Genomic DNA, 13,925 nt, shown 5'->3' with positions numbered 1-13,925 from the left:
TTCATAAGCCATACCTTCAGTTAAACCACTACTAAATTATTTTCCCTTTTTCTTTTTGAGATAGGATTTTTTTTTTTTTTTTTTTTTTGAGACAGAGTCTTGCTCTGTCACGCAGGCTGGAGTGCAGTGGCACAATCTGGGCTCACTGCAACCTCTGCCTCCCAGGTTCAAGCCATTCTCCTGCCTCATTTTCCCAAGTAGCTGGGATTACAGGCATGCGCCACCACACCCGGCTACTATTTTATATTTTTTTGATAGACAAAGGGTTTCACCATGTTGGCCAGGCTGGTCTCAAACTCCTGATCTCAGGTGATCTGCCCACCTGGGCCTCCCAAAGTGCTGGGATTACAGGCGTAAGCCACTGCGCCCGGCCAAGACGAGATCTTGCGATGCTGGAATGCACTCTTGCTGGAGTGCAGTGGCTGCTCACAGGTGCCATCATAGTACACTGCAGCCTTGAACTCTTGGCTTCAAGTGATCTGCCCGCCTCAGCCACCTCCCAAGTAGCTGGGACTACAGGCACGTGTCATTGTACCTGGCTACTACTAAATTATTTAAAGCAAAACATACATGAGAAATAAAATATTTTTAAGTATGCAAAAATCAAGGTGAAGGAATGAATGAAGAGGAAGAAATCTAAATCCTTCTAAGTATCCCCAACAATGAAAGCTCTCAAGAGCACAAGTTATTGTATAATGGTCTTCAGAGAGTGAAAAGGGATCTGAACTAGGAATCAGAAGTCCTGGCAGGTATCAAATCTTGCTTTCCCATTTAATTATTCATAGGGCCACCCCAAGTCTTAATTTCCTCATCTATAAAATGAAGAAAGTTGTCCAAACCTTGCCTGCTTCACAGGGCTTCCATTGGGATCAAATGAGATGATACCTGCAAACGTGTTTTATAAAATATGAAGGGCTTACTTTTTCTAATTCTTCATATAAGTTGACTGTAGTTCTATTTAAACTCCAGAGACAAATCCTTACTTTAAAACAGAGTATGCATCTCTAAGCAATTAAAAAAAAGTCTACATCTTCCATCTTGAATTTAAAAAAAGAAAAAAAAACAGCCAGGCACAGTGGCTCATGCCTGTAAATCCCAGCACATCGGGAGGCCAAGGCAGACAGGTCACCTGAGGTCAGGAGTTCGAGACCAGACTGGCCAACATGGAGAAAGCCTGTCTGTACTGAAAATACAAAAATTAGCCGGGCATGGTGGTGGGCACCTGTAGTCCCAGCTACTCGGGAGCCTGAGGCACAAAAATCACTTGAACCTGGGAGGCAGAGGTTGCAGTGAGCCAAGATCGCGCCATTGTGCTATAGTCTGGGCGATGGAGTGAGACTCCGTATCAAAAAAGAAAAGAAAAAACAAACAAAAAAACACGTCTACATTAATACCTAAAGAAAAGGGACTTTATCTGTGTAGACCATCACATATTTCCTTACCTAAAGTAAGGGACTAAGCTGGGCATGGTGGCTCACGCCTGTACTCCCAGCACGTTGTGGGGCTGAGGTAGGAGGATCACTTGAGGCCAGGAGTTCGAGACCAGCCTGGTCAACATAGCAAAACTCCATCTCTACTAAAAAATACAAAAATTAGCTGGGCTTGGTGGCACATGCCTGTAGTCTCAGCTACTCAGGAGGCTGAGGCAGGAGAATTGCTTGAAACTGGGAAGTGGAAGTTGCAGTGAGCCAAGAATCACGCCACTGCACTCCAGCCTGGGCGACAGAAGGGACTCAACTCTTCTAACTCAATCGTGCCTTGTAAGGAAAAAAATCTCATTCAAAAGCAAACTTTTAAATGTTGCTGTATTTAATAAAGCACACTTCAGAGTGCTATATTTAGCTATATTTAGCTTCTTTTTTTTTTAATTTAGCTTTTAATGTCATCCTAAATCTCTTGTTTTCTTTCTGCAATCACTCACCAACTTACCATCTTCCTCTCATTAGATATGAAGACAGCATAACATTCTTCTAAAGGATACTGGTCATGGTTTTTGATGTATTCACAGAGCTTCCAAATATTTTCTTCACTGAAATAAAATAATTGTTTAATCAAGATTAGAGAACATTCTATGTGTCTTTTAAATTTGAACAAAATACTGATGATGACATCAAAAAGTTGGAAAAGACCTTAAACACCATGTCATCCAACAACTGGCTAACGTTTGAATCTCCTCTAAAACATCCCAACAAGCTGGTATCCAACCTATACTGTGTGTAAACCCCCCTTCACACAGAGCTGATAACCTCCCCTAGCAGTGCTTGTACATGGAGGCATTTTATAACTGATAAAATATGTCAATATTCTATTAGTTTTGGGCCCAGCAACTTGTGATACAGCTGAAGTTCTAACTCAGCCACTTACAAGATAAGAACCTTTGACAAAGGCCAGGCGTGGTGGCTCAGGCCAGTAATCCCAGCACTTTGGGAGGCTGAGGCGGGCAGATCACGAGGTCAGGAGTTCGAAAACAGCCTGGCCAAGAGACCAGCCTGACCTATATGGTGAAACCCCGTCTCTACTAAAAATACTAAAACTAGCCAGGCATGGTGACGGGTGCCTGTAATCCCAGCTACTTGGGAGGCTGAGGCAGAAGAATTGCTTGAACCTGAGAGACAGAAGTTGCAGTGAGCCAAAGATCACACCATTGCACTCCAGCCTGGGCAACAGAGCAAGACTCCAACTCAAAAAAAAAAAAAAAAAAGCTTTGACCATCTTGACCTCTCCAAGAATCTGCTTCTCTCATTTGTAAAATGGGCATAATAATATACTGTAAACACACAATAAAAATCTTACTAAACACTGGTTCCCTGCTCTCTTTAGAAATGGGGCAGGATGGGTGTTTTGGGTTGGAAGCCTCCTGGCTGGAAAGAATCAGGAGCAATTATGTGATATGTCCAGGAACTCATTTGGGTGGGATTCCCCATGCCCCTCTAGTAAGGAAGGGACATAATTTTATTTTTTTTATTATTTATTTATTTATTTTTGGAGACAGAGTCTAACTTCACTGCCCAGGATGGAGTGCAGTGGTGTGATCTCGGCTCACTGCAACCTCCACTTCTTAGGTTCAAGTCATTGTCGTGCCTCAGCCTCCTGAGTAGCTGGGATTACAGGTGTGCACCACCATGCCCGGCTAACTTTTGTATTTTCAGCAGAGACGGCGTTTCACCATGTTGGCCAGGCTGGTCTCAAACTCTTGACCTCGAGTGATCCACCCACCTCAGCCTCCCAAAGTGCTGGGATTACAGAGTGAGCTACCGTGCCCAGCCTATGTTTATTTTTAGAGATACGGTCTCACTCCATAGCCCAGGCTGAAGTGCAGTGGCTCAATCACACCTCATCGCAGCCTCAAACTCCCAGCCTCAGCCTCCTGAGTAGCTGGGACCACAGATGCACACCACCACACCCAACTAATTTTAAAAATTATTTTTGTGTGCGTGGAGACAAGGTCTTGCCGCGTTGTCCAGGCTGGTTTTGAACTGCTGGGCTCAAGCAATCTTCCCACCTCCACCTTCCTAAGTACTGGGATTACAGGTATGAGCCACTGTGCCTGGCCTTCTCAAGAGGCCTGATTTTTAGAAAGTTCTTTCTCATACTGAACTGAAATCAATCTTCCCATACCGTTGCCCCAGATGAATCTCTCTTCTACGTGACAGGTCTTTGGCTATCTGAAGCAGTGGTCGGAACCCGCCTAAGTAAAGTGATGCCCAGTACATCAAACAGAGCAGTAACCGAGCTGCACCCCCATACACAGGAAACCAGTCACTGCAGGCAGTGCTCACAGTTCAGCTGTTGGGTTCCTATCTTTTTCTAATAAGATACACAGCACCTTTGCTCAAAATGAGCTATACTAACACTCTGTTCACAGAATGTGGCTCAGTCTGTCAAAGCCTAGTTTCTTTTTTTGGTGGGGAGGGGGGACAGTCTCGCTCTGTCACCCAGGCTAGAGTGCAGTGACACAATCTCGGCTCACTACAACCTCCACCTCCTGGATTCAAGTGATTCTCCTGCCTCAGCCTCCTAAGTAGCTGGGACTACAGATGCACGCCACCACTTCTGGCTAATTTTTGTATTTGTAGTAGAGATGGGGTTTTACATGTTGGCCATCACATGTTGGCCATGGCTGGTCCTGAACTCCTGATCTCATGTGATCCACCTGCCTCGCCCTCCCAAAATGCTGGGATTACAGGTGTGAACCACCGCACCTGGCCCAAAGCCTAATTTCATCCATGCCATGCTACCTAAAAATGAAGCAAGGCATGAACAGCCCTGAGGATGGTCACCATCTTAATGGAAGCAGGCACTGTTTCAGTTCATCAATCTTTGCCTTGCCTGTCTCAAATGCTCCATAAAACTAGGCTTAAAACACAGAAGTTGGACATATTTTTCTCCCATGGTTTTCTTTTTCTCTAAAATAACTAAGAAACCACAAGGGAAAAGTGATGGTTGTGGTTAAAAAAAAAAAAAAAAAAGTTGGGGGGGTGGAGATTGCTACTGCTACTGACTACTTCATATGATATGTACTATACAGTAACAAAAATTTACTGACTGGGCTGGGTATGGTGGCTTACATCTGTAATCCCAGCACTTTGGGAGGCTGAGGCGTGTGGATCACCTGAGGTCAGGAGTTTGAGACCAGTCTGGCCAACGTGGTGAAACTCTGTCTCTACTAAAAATACAAAAATTAGCTGGGCGTGGTGGCTGGTGCCTGTAATCCCAGCTACTCGGGAGGCTGAGGCAGGAGAATTGCTTGAACCCAGGGGCGGAGGTTGCAGTTAGCCAAGACTGTGTCACTGCACTCCAGCCTGGGTGACAGAGCAAAACAACCTCTAAAAAAAAAAATTTTACTGACTGTTTCAACATGACATATGGTATATATACAGTCGATAAAATTTCCTTAATCTAAATGTTCTAAGGCCAGGTTTGAAGAAGACAATTATCTCTCTGGCTTATAGAAGCTTTGGGGGAGTTTACCGCAAATATCTTCAAGAGCCTATAATGTACAAAATACTGTGCTAAGTACTTGGAGGATATGATGATAAATTAGAGCTTACAGACCATGAGCAGAGACATACAAATCCATAAATGGCAAGCATCATAGAAGGCCATAAAAGATGCATGCAGAAAGGAAGAGGGAGTCATTAATTCGGAGGGAAACGGGAAGAGGTACAGGTTGTAGTTTCTCTTTGTTCATTCCCCTCTAAGGGTGGGCTCTTAGAGTTAATACAAAGGGGCCGGGCGAGGTGGTTCATGCCTGTAATCCAGGCACTTAAGGAGGCCAAGGCAGGCAGATCACCTGAGGTCAGGAGTTTAAGACCTCGGATCACCTGAGGTTGGGAGTTCAAGACCAGCCTGGCCAACATGACAAAACCCTATTAAAAATACAAAAATTAATGGCCGGGCGCAGTGGCTCACGCCTGTAATCCCAGCACTCTGGGAGGCCGAGGCGGGTGGATCATGATGTCAGGCGTTCAAGACCAGCCTGGCCAACATAGTGAAACCCCGTCTCTACTAAAAATACAAAAAATTAGATGGGTGTAGTGGCAGGCACCTGTAATCCCAGCTACTCGGGAGCCTGAGGCAGGAGAATTGCTTGAACCTGGGAGGCGGCGGTTGCAGTGAGCTTAGATCGCACCACTGCACTCCAGCCCAGACAACAGTGCGAGACTTCGTCTTAAAAAAAAAAAAATAATACAAAAATTAGCCAGGCGTGGTGGCACAAACCTGTAATCCCAGCTACTTGGGAGGCTGAGGCATGAGAATCGCTTGAGCCCGGGAGGCAGAGGTTGCAGTGAGCCGAGATTGCACCACTGCACTCCAGCCTGGGTAACAGAGTTAGACTTCATCACAAAAAAAAAAAAAAAAAAAACCACACATAAAAATAAAAACACAAAATTACCCAGGCATAGGAGCATGCGCCTATAATCCTAGTTACTCAGGAGGCTGAGACGTAAGACTCACTTGAACCCGAGAGGCATAGGTTGTAATAAGCCAAGATCGCACCACTGCTCTTCTAGCCTGGGTGACAGAGTAAGACTCTGTCTAAAAATAAAAAATAATAATAATAATAAAAACTACAAAGAGTTCATGAATCCACAGATACCACAAGCACTACTGGTAAGCTGAATACATAATGTGGCTTGAACATACTGCTATTTTTGAAATATATGTAAATGTTACACAGAAAAAAAATGTAAACTTCGTAAGAGTCACTGACTTTTTAGTCCCTTTTAGTCAGCAATTGTTTTTTAAGAGCACAACGAATGGCCGGGCGCGGTGGCTCACGCTTGTAATCCCAGCACTTTGGGAGGCCGAGGCAGGCGGATCACGAGGTCAGGAGATCGAGACCACGGTGAAACCCCGTCTCTACTAAAAATACAAAAAAAAAAAAAAAAAAAAAGAGCACAACGAATATCATGTAGGAGACTCCCATGAAAGTTTCGATGCTAAAAAAAAGGGGGAGGTGATCTTATACTTGGAAATACAAGGAGTCACAGCTGAAACAGAAATACCTGTAGGTGGGGTGCGGTGGCTCACAACTGTAATCCCAATGCCTCGGCCAAGGTGGGAGGATCACTTGAGCTCAGGAGTTTGAAACCAGCCTGGGCAATGTAGCAAGACCCTCCAGAAAGAAAAAGAAAAAGAGAAAGAGAACAGAAGGAAAAGGAGGGAAAGGAAGGGAAGGAAGGAAGGAAGGAAGGAAGGAAGGAAGGAAGGAAGGAAGGAAAGAGAGAGAGAGAAAGAAAGGAGGGAGGGAGAGAAGGAGAGAGAGAGGGAAGGAAGAAAGGGAGGGAGGGAAAGGAAGGAAGAGCAAGCAAGTTGTAGAAGAACTAGAAGAAACTATTCTAAAATTCATATGCACCAAAAAAGAGCCCAAACAGCCAAAACAATCCTAAGCAAAAAGAACAAAGCTGTAGGCATCACACTACCCAACTTCAAATTATACTAGAAGGCTATAGTAACCAAAACAGCATGGTACTGGTACAAGAACAGACACACGGACCAATGGAACAGGTTAGAGAACCCAGAAATAAAGCCGCATATTTACATTTATAACCATCTGATCTTCAACAAAGTCCAATAACAAGCAATGGGGAAAGGATCCCCTATTTAATAAATGATGCTGGGATAGCTGGCTAACCATATGCTAACCCCTTCCTTTCACCACATACAAAAATCAACTCAAGATGGATTAAAGACTTAAATGTAATACCTAAAACTATAAAACCCTAGAAGAAAACCTAGGAAATACCACTCCATACATAGGCCCTGGCAAAGATTTCATGATGAAGACTCCAAAAGCAATTGCAACAAAAACAGAAATTGACAAATGAGACCTAATTCAACTAAAGAGCTCTGCACAGCAAAAAAAAAAAAAAAAAAAAAAAAAAACAAAAAAAAACTATCAATGGAGTAAATAGACAATCTACAGCCAGGTGCTGTGAGGCTCGCACTTATAATCCCAGCACTTGGGGAAGCCCAGGCAGGAAGATCACTTGAGTCCAAGAGTTCAAAATGAGCCTGGGCAACATAGCGAGACCCTGTCTCCACAAAAAGTAAAAAAAATTAACCAGGCAGGCTGGTTTCAGTTACTTGGGAGGCTGACATGAGAGGATTACTCGAGCCTGGGAGGTCAAGTCTGCAATGAGCTGTAATTGTGCCACTACACTCCAGCCTGGGTGACAGAGTGAGACCCTGTCTCAAAAAAAAAACCCAAAACAAAAAACAGACTACCTACAGAATGCAAGAAAGTATTTGCAAACTATGCATCTGATAAAGTCTAATATCCAGAATCTATAAGGAACTTAAATAAACAAGCAAAAAACAACCCCATTAAAAAATAGGCCAAGGACATGAACAGATACTTCTCAAAAGCAGATAGACAAGGCACAGTGGCTCACATCTATAATCTCAGCACTTTGGGAGGCCAAGGCACATGGATCACTTGAGGTCAGGAGTTCAAGACCAGCCTGGCCAATATGGTGAAACACTGTCTCTATTAAAAATACAAAACTTAGCTGGGCATGGTGGTGCACACCTGTAATCCCAGCTACTCTGGAGGCTCAGCTGGGAGAACCACTTGAACCTGGGAGGCAGAGGTTGCAGTGAGCCGAGATCGAGCCACTGCACTCCACCCTGGGCAACAGAGTAAGACTCCGTCTCAAAAAAAAGGAAAAAGAGACATGCACACGGCCAACAAACATATGAAGAAACACTCAACGGCACTAATCATTAGAGAAACGCAAATCAAAACCACAATGAAATACCATCTCACTCCAGTCAGAATGGCTATTATTAAAGTCAGGCCAGGTGCAGTAGCTCACATCTGTAATCCCAACAGTTCGGGAGGCCAAGGCAGGAAGACTGCTTGAGGCCAAAAGTTCAAGACCAGCCTGGGCAACATGGCACAACCCCACTCTACAAAAAATATAAAAATTAGCTGGGCATAGTGGTGCACACCTGTAGCCTCAGTTACTCGGGAGACTGAAGTGGGAGGACTGACTGACACCAGGTCAAGGCTGCAGTGGGCCATGATTGCACCACTGCACTCCAGCCTGGGCGACACAGTGAGATTCTGTCTCAAAAAAATGAATAAATAGGCTGGGCATGGTGGCTCACGCCTGTAATCCCAGCACTTTGGGAGGCCGAGGCGGGCAGACCAAGAGGTCAAGAGATTGAGATAATCTTGACCAACATGGTGAAACCCCGTCTCTACTAAAAACACACAAATTAGCTGGGCGTGGTGGTGCATGCCTGTAGTCCCAGCTACTTAGGAGGCTGAGGCAGAATGGCTTGAACCCAGGAGGCAGAGGTTGCAGTGAGCCTAGATTGCACCACTGCACTCCAGCCTGACAACAGAGTGAGAATCCATCTCAAAAAAAAAAAAAGAATAAATAAAACTAAACAAATAAAAATAATTTAAGAAGTCAAAAAAGTGGTGGTGTCCACCTGTACTCCCAGTTACTCAGGAGGCTGAGGTGAGAGGATCACTTAAGCCCAGGAAGTTGAGGTTGCAGTGAGCCATGATCATGCCACTGCACTGTAAGCCTAGGTGACAGAGTGAGACCCTGTCTCAAAAAAAAAAAAAAAAAAAAGGGCAAAAACTAACAGATGCTGGCAAGGTGGTGGAGAAAAGGGGATGCTTATACACTCCTGGTGGGAATGTAAATTAGTTAAGCCACTGTGGAAAGCAGTTTGGAGATTTTTCAAAGAACTTGAAACAGAACTACCATGCGACCTAGCAATCCCGTTACTGTGCATATACCCAAAGGAATATAAATCCTTCTACCATAAAGACACATGCACACATATGTTCATCACAGCACTATTCATGATAGCAAAGATACAGAATCAACCTAGGTACCTATCAATGGTGAACTGATCAAGAAAATGTGGTATATATCATCCACCATGGAATACTACACAGCAATGACAAAGAACAAAAATCATGTCATTTGCAGCAACATGGATGGAGCTAGAGGCCAATATCCCAAGTGAATTAACACAGGGACAGAAAAGCAAACACTGAATGTTCTTGCTTGTAAGTGGGAGCTAAACCTTGAGTACACATGGACACAAAGAAGGAAAGAGTAGACACGGGGCCTACCTGAGGGTAGAGGGTGACAGGAAGGTGAGGATCAAAAACTATCTGGTAGTATGCTCGCTATCTGGGTGACAAAATAATTTGTAGGCCAAACCCCCAACACATACACTTTACCCATGTAACAAACCTGCACATGTAACCCCAAATCTAAAATAAAAGTTGGAAGGGAAAAAAAGATTTTTATTACATCAAAACTCAAACAAAATATGTGATTGGACAATATCTGAAATGTTCTTTAGACTCTAAACAAAAGCATAAGGAACTCAAAAAAGGGAGAGAGGGAGGGAGGGAAGAAAGGAAGGAAGGGAGGGAGGGAGGGAGGGAGGGAGGGAGTGAGGAAGGGAGGGAGGGCGGGCGGGCGGGCAGGCGGGCTGTGGATTTGCCCCAAGCTGTCAGCTGATCATCTTGGCAGCAGAAAGGTTGGGACGCTGCAGGGGTTCCCAGTGATGAGCTGAGGTCAGAGATGCATGCAGATGGGGAGATCCCCTGGCACAAAGCAGGCACTCCACAATTGTTTGAAAAATACAAAATAATTAAGTCAGAATCAGGTTTGAAAAACACAAAATAATTAAGTCAGAATCAGAAATGCTCTGCTGATGACACAGTCCCAAACAAATACTGACTGCCACTATTATCATTAAACAGGGTCTTGAAGCGTAAGTAACATCTGGAAGCTAACATGACGGAAGCTAACAGAAGTAGACAGGAGGCATTCATTTCAAGTTAAAAAACCTGCAGGATGGCCGGCACGGTGACTCACACCTGTAATCCCAGAACTTTGGGAGGCCGAGGCAGGTGGATCACCTGAGATTGGGAGTTTGAGACCAGCCCGGCCAATGTGGTGAAACCCTGTCTCTACTACAAATACAAAAATTAGCTGGGCATGGTGGTGGGTGCCTGTAGTCCCAGCTACTCAGGAGGCTGAGGCAGAAGAATGGCTTGAGCCCAGGAGGCAGAGGTTGCAGTGAGCCAAGATTGCACCATTGCACTCCAGCCTGGGCAACAGACTGAGATTCAGTCTCAAAAAAAAAAAAAAAACCAACAACAAAAAAAACCCCACAAAGCTGCAGGAGCCAAAGTAGTGCGGTGTCCCCGTCCCCACCTGATGTGTTCAGACAGGGTAGAGCACTGGTTGTCAGCAAGAGGCGATTTTACCCCCCAACCCCTACAGGACACTTAGCAATGTCTGGAGACATTTTTGGTTGTCATAACTAGGGCTAGGGTGCTAACAGCATCTAGTGGGTAGAAGCCAGGGATGCTGCTACACGTCCTGCAATACACAGGACAGCCTCCATAGCAAAGAATTATCATGCTCAAAATGTCACTCAAGCCAAGATGGAGAAACCCTGTGGTAGAGTGGTCATCTCTCACCATTCTTCTGTAAGACTGCTCTAACTCCAATACTCCAATTGTACCAGCCTCCTCACTGTTCCTATCACACTCACAGCATGATTCCTTCTCAGAGCCTTTGTACCTGCTGTTCTCCCTGCTTAAACGACCATCCTCCAATAGTTGCAAAGCTCCCACCCTCTTTTTTCAGATCTCTTTTCAAATATCACCTTATCAACAATGTCTTCTCAAAATATCCTAATAGAAAATAAATCACCATCCTTTATCTTATTTTTCTCAAACCCAAACATGGTTTACTTGCTTTGTTTTTTGTTTTGTTTTGTTTTGAGATGGGGTCTCACTCTGTTGCCCAGGCAGGAGGGCAGTGGCATCAGCTCACTGGAACCTCCGCCTCCCAGGTTCAAGCGATTCTCCTGCCTCAGCTTCCCGAGTAGCTGGGATTACAGGTGCGCGCCACCACACCTGGCTAATTTTTGTATTTTTAGTAGAGGCAGGGTTTCTGCATGTTGGCCAGGCTGGTCTCAAACTCCTGGCCTCAAGAAATCCGTCCATCTCGGCCTCCCAAAGTGCTGCAATTACAGGCGTGAGCCACCGCACCAGGCCTTATCTGCTTTTCTCTCAAAATATAAGAACCAAGGGATCCATGAGGGAATTTGTCGATTTTGTTCACTGCTGTATCCCCAGTGCCCAGAAGTGTGCCACATACTCCAAGTGCCTCATAAACATTTATTGATGAATGAATAAAACAATGAATGGACATTAGGGAGAACTAACGGGATTTAGAAGAGGCAGAACAGAAAAATAGTGCGGTAGTTAAGATGCATGAACTTCAGAATCACGAAGAGGTTCCAGTTTCAGTGCCACCACTTGCTAGATGTGTGATTTGGGGGCACAGAACAGCCTCTCTGTGGCTCAGTCTTTTTATTAGTAAAATGAAGATAACGATAATAAAAGAAGCTACCTCCTGGACATCGATGGAAGCACCTGCCACTGAGCCTGACATGCAATCAGGGCCAAATAAATGTTAAGCTCTTGGTGGTATTGGTTTAGTGACCAGCAGAAGGGGTCGGGGTAGGTTTAGATAGCACTGAGGTTTCCTGTACAAGGACTAGAAGCTGGGGAAGAAGCCATTACTCAGGAAAGAGTAGGTATGAGGACTAAGGCAGGGGCGGTGCTTCAGCCGCAGAGGTGGCCTAGGACACGGGTGCAGTGCGTGGATTCCGGGGCCAGACCCTGCCTGTAAATCCCCACTCCTTCGTTCACAAGCTACGTGGCCCTGCGCAAATTACTTGCAGCCCTCTGTGCTTCAGTGCTCTCATCTTTAAACTGGGGATAACAATACCTTCCTCTTAGGGTTATTGTGATGCTCAGTGATTTAGTTTACCTAAACCACCCAGAACAACGCGTGGCATATAGCAAGTGCTGCATGAATGTAACCATTATTATAATGACAACATGGTTAAGATCATGGTTTCTGGTGCGAGAGAGCCTGAACTGGATTCCTGGCTGCTATTAGCTGGGTGACCTTGGGAAGTTATCCCAAACTCTCTGTGCCTTCATTCTCTTCCAAAATTAAAATGACCTTCACCTCAGTCTGAAACCCCACAGGCTTCAGCAGAGTAATCTCCAAAGGTTTTCAGAGCTCCACCCTTCCTGGCCCCGAAGCAGAGATCTGCTGAGCAAATCCAACCGACCAGCGCCAGGCACAGGTAATGCACTATCGACCCTATGATTCCGGACGAATTCCCAACCCCATCCAATAGCCCACGCTCTACTCAAGAGACGAGAGCTGCCATTCCCGCTCCCTCCTCCCGCAGAACTGTAGAACCCGCCGGTAGAGGCCGGGAGCGCCCCCAAAGAGGGGCCGGGAAGAGGCGGGGCCCGGTTGCGACTCGCCGCCCGGGAGCCTGGGAGACCCAGAGGCTGCGCCCGCGCCCCCTCACCAGTAGCAGCTGCTGTAGACGCAGGCGTCCCGCGGGGGGCTGGCCGGCTGGTAGTGGACAGCAGCAGGGCCATTACCCTCCATGGCCGGCTAGCTAGGCCAGGGCCCGGACCGGAGGACGGCCGACTGGACCAGACGTAGGAAAGGGTGGGCTTGTAGTGGCCCGCGTGGGTTCCCGGCGCGGAGTGGGCGGAGCCCGAGAAGGGGGGGGCCAGGGCAGTTTCCGGGTGGTGGGGCCAGTAGCGCGGTGGGCGGGGCAAGGGCGGGGCTAGCAGCACGAGTTCCCGGCGCGGGAAGCCCTGGACGAAGTGGGCGGAGCTCGGGGCCTGCGGCGCCAGTTCCTGGGAGGGTGGAGCCCAAGCGAAGTGGGCGGGTCCGGGGTGGGGTGAGTGGCACGAACTCCCGGTGGGCGGAGCCCGGGACGAGGAGGACAGCGCGCTTCCGGGTAGGCGGAGCCCGGCTGGTGGGTGGGGCCCGGGATGGGGCGGGACTGGAGGCCTGGGCTCTGGTGGGCGGAGTCAGGGGCGGGGCCCCGGTGAGCTTTGGGAGAAGAGGGGTCCCTGGCGGCGGCTTGGGGAGGAGCTAGGTTTGGGCTTGGAGTTGGGCCCTGAATGGCGCTTCGCTGTGAATCTCCCCGGGGAGGCTCTTCCAACCAGGGGCTTCTGCGCTGTGGAGAAGCCAGGTGAGACACTGAAATAACAGAGGTTTGGGTGTGAAAATCCACGCTTCTGCACTCAGCCTGGAGTCCGCGGGAGCCCAGAGAAGAGGAGGGGAGTGGAGGTTAATTCCAGTATGACCGCATCGAGGACGCTTTCCGAAAGGGATAGCACCCCAAATCTCACTCTATTGTAACTTAATCTTTTAAATTGGGAGGCCTGTATCTATTGGCTCGAAAAGATGTATTAATTCCCTGATATAGTAAATTCGAAAAAAAAAAAGTTTAAAGAGTCCATATGGTATCCTTTTTGTGTTAATCATATATTTGTTCAATTACTGGCAGTCTGGAAGAAAAGACACCATATTGTTAAAATA

General features: G+C 46.5%; 1 protein-coding gene across 3 annotated transcripts in view; it reads right to left on the bottom strand.

The window, feature by feature from the left end:
* Nucleotides 1–13,109, bottom strand: part of WDYHV1 (WDYHV motif containing 1) — a 30,625-nt gene extending 17,516 nt beyond the window's left edge. For 2 of the 3 annotated variants that reach the window (XR_004026228.1, XM_003256178.3), the window contains exons 1-2: nucleotides 12,895–13,109; nucleotides 1,930–2,029 (exon numbers count right to left, since the gene is read on the bottom strand). Coding sequence is in view for 2 of the 3 variants with exons in the window: in XM_003256178.3 (XP_003256226.1) it covers nucleotides 1,930–2,029; nucleotides 12,895–12,977 (183 nt within the window). In the remaining variant the exon portion in view is untranslated. The remainder of the gene's footprint in view (nucleotides 1–1,929; nucleotides 2,030–12,894) is intronic. The other variant, XM_030795303.1, reaches the window with a different exon arrangement.
* Between the last annotated feature and the right edge of the window lie 816 nt (nucleotides 13,110–13,925).

Source organism: Nomascus leucogenys, chromosome 16 (assembly GCF_006542625.1).
Source record: "Nomascus leucogenys isolate Asia chromosome 16, Asia_NLE_v1, whole genome shotgun sequence".
NCBI lineage: Eukaryota > Metazoa > Chordata > Mammalia > Primates > Hylobatidae > Nomascus > Nomascus leucogenys.
Note: the sequence above shows the minus strand (reverse complement) of the source record. Positions and strands in the feature narration are given on the sequence as shown.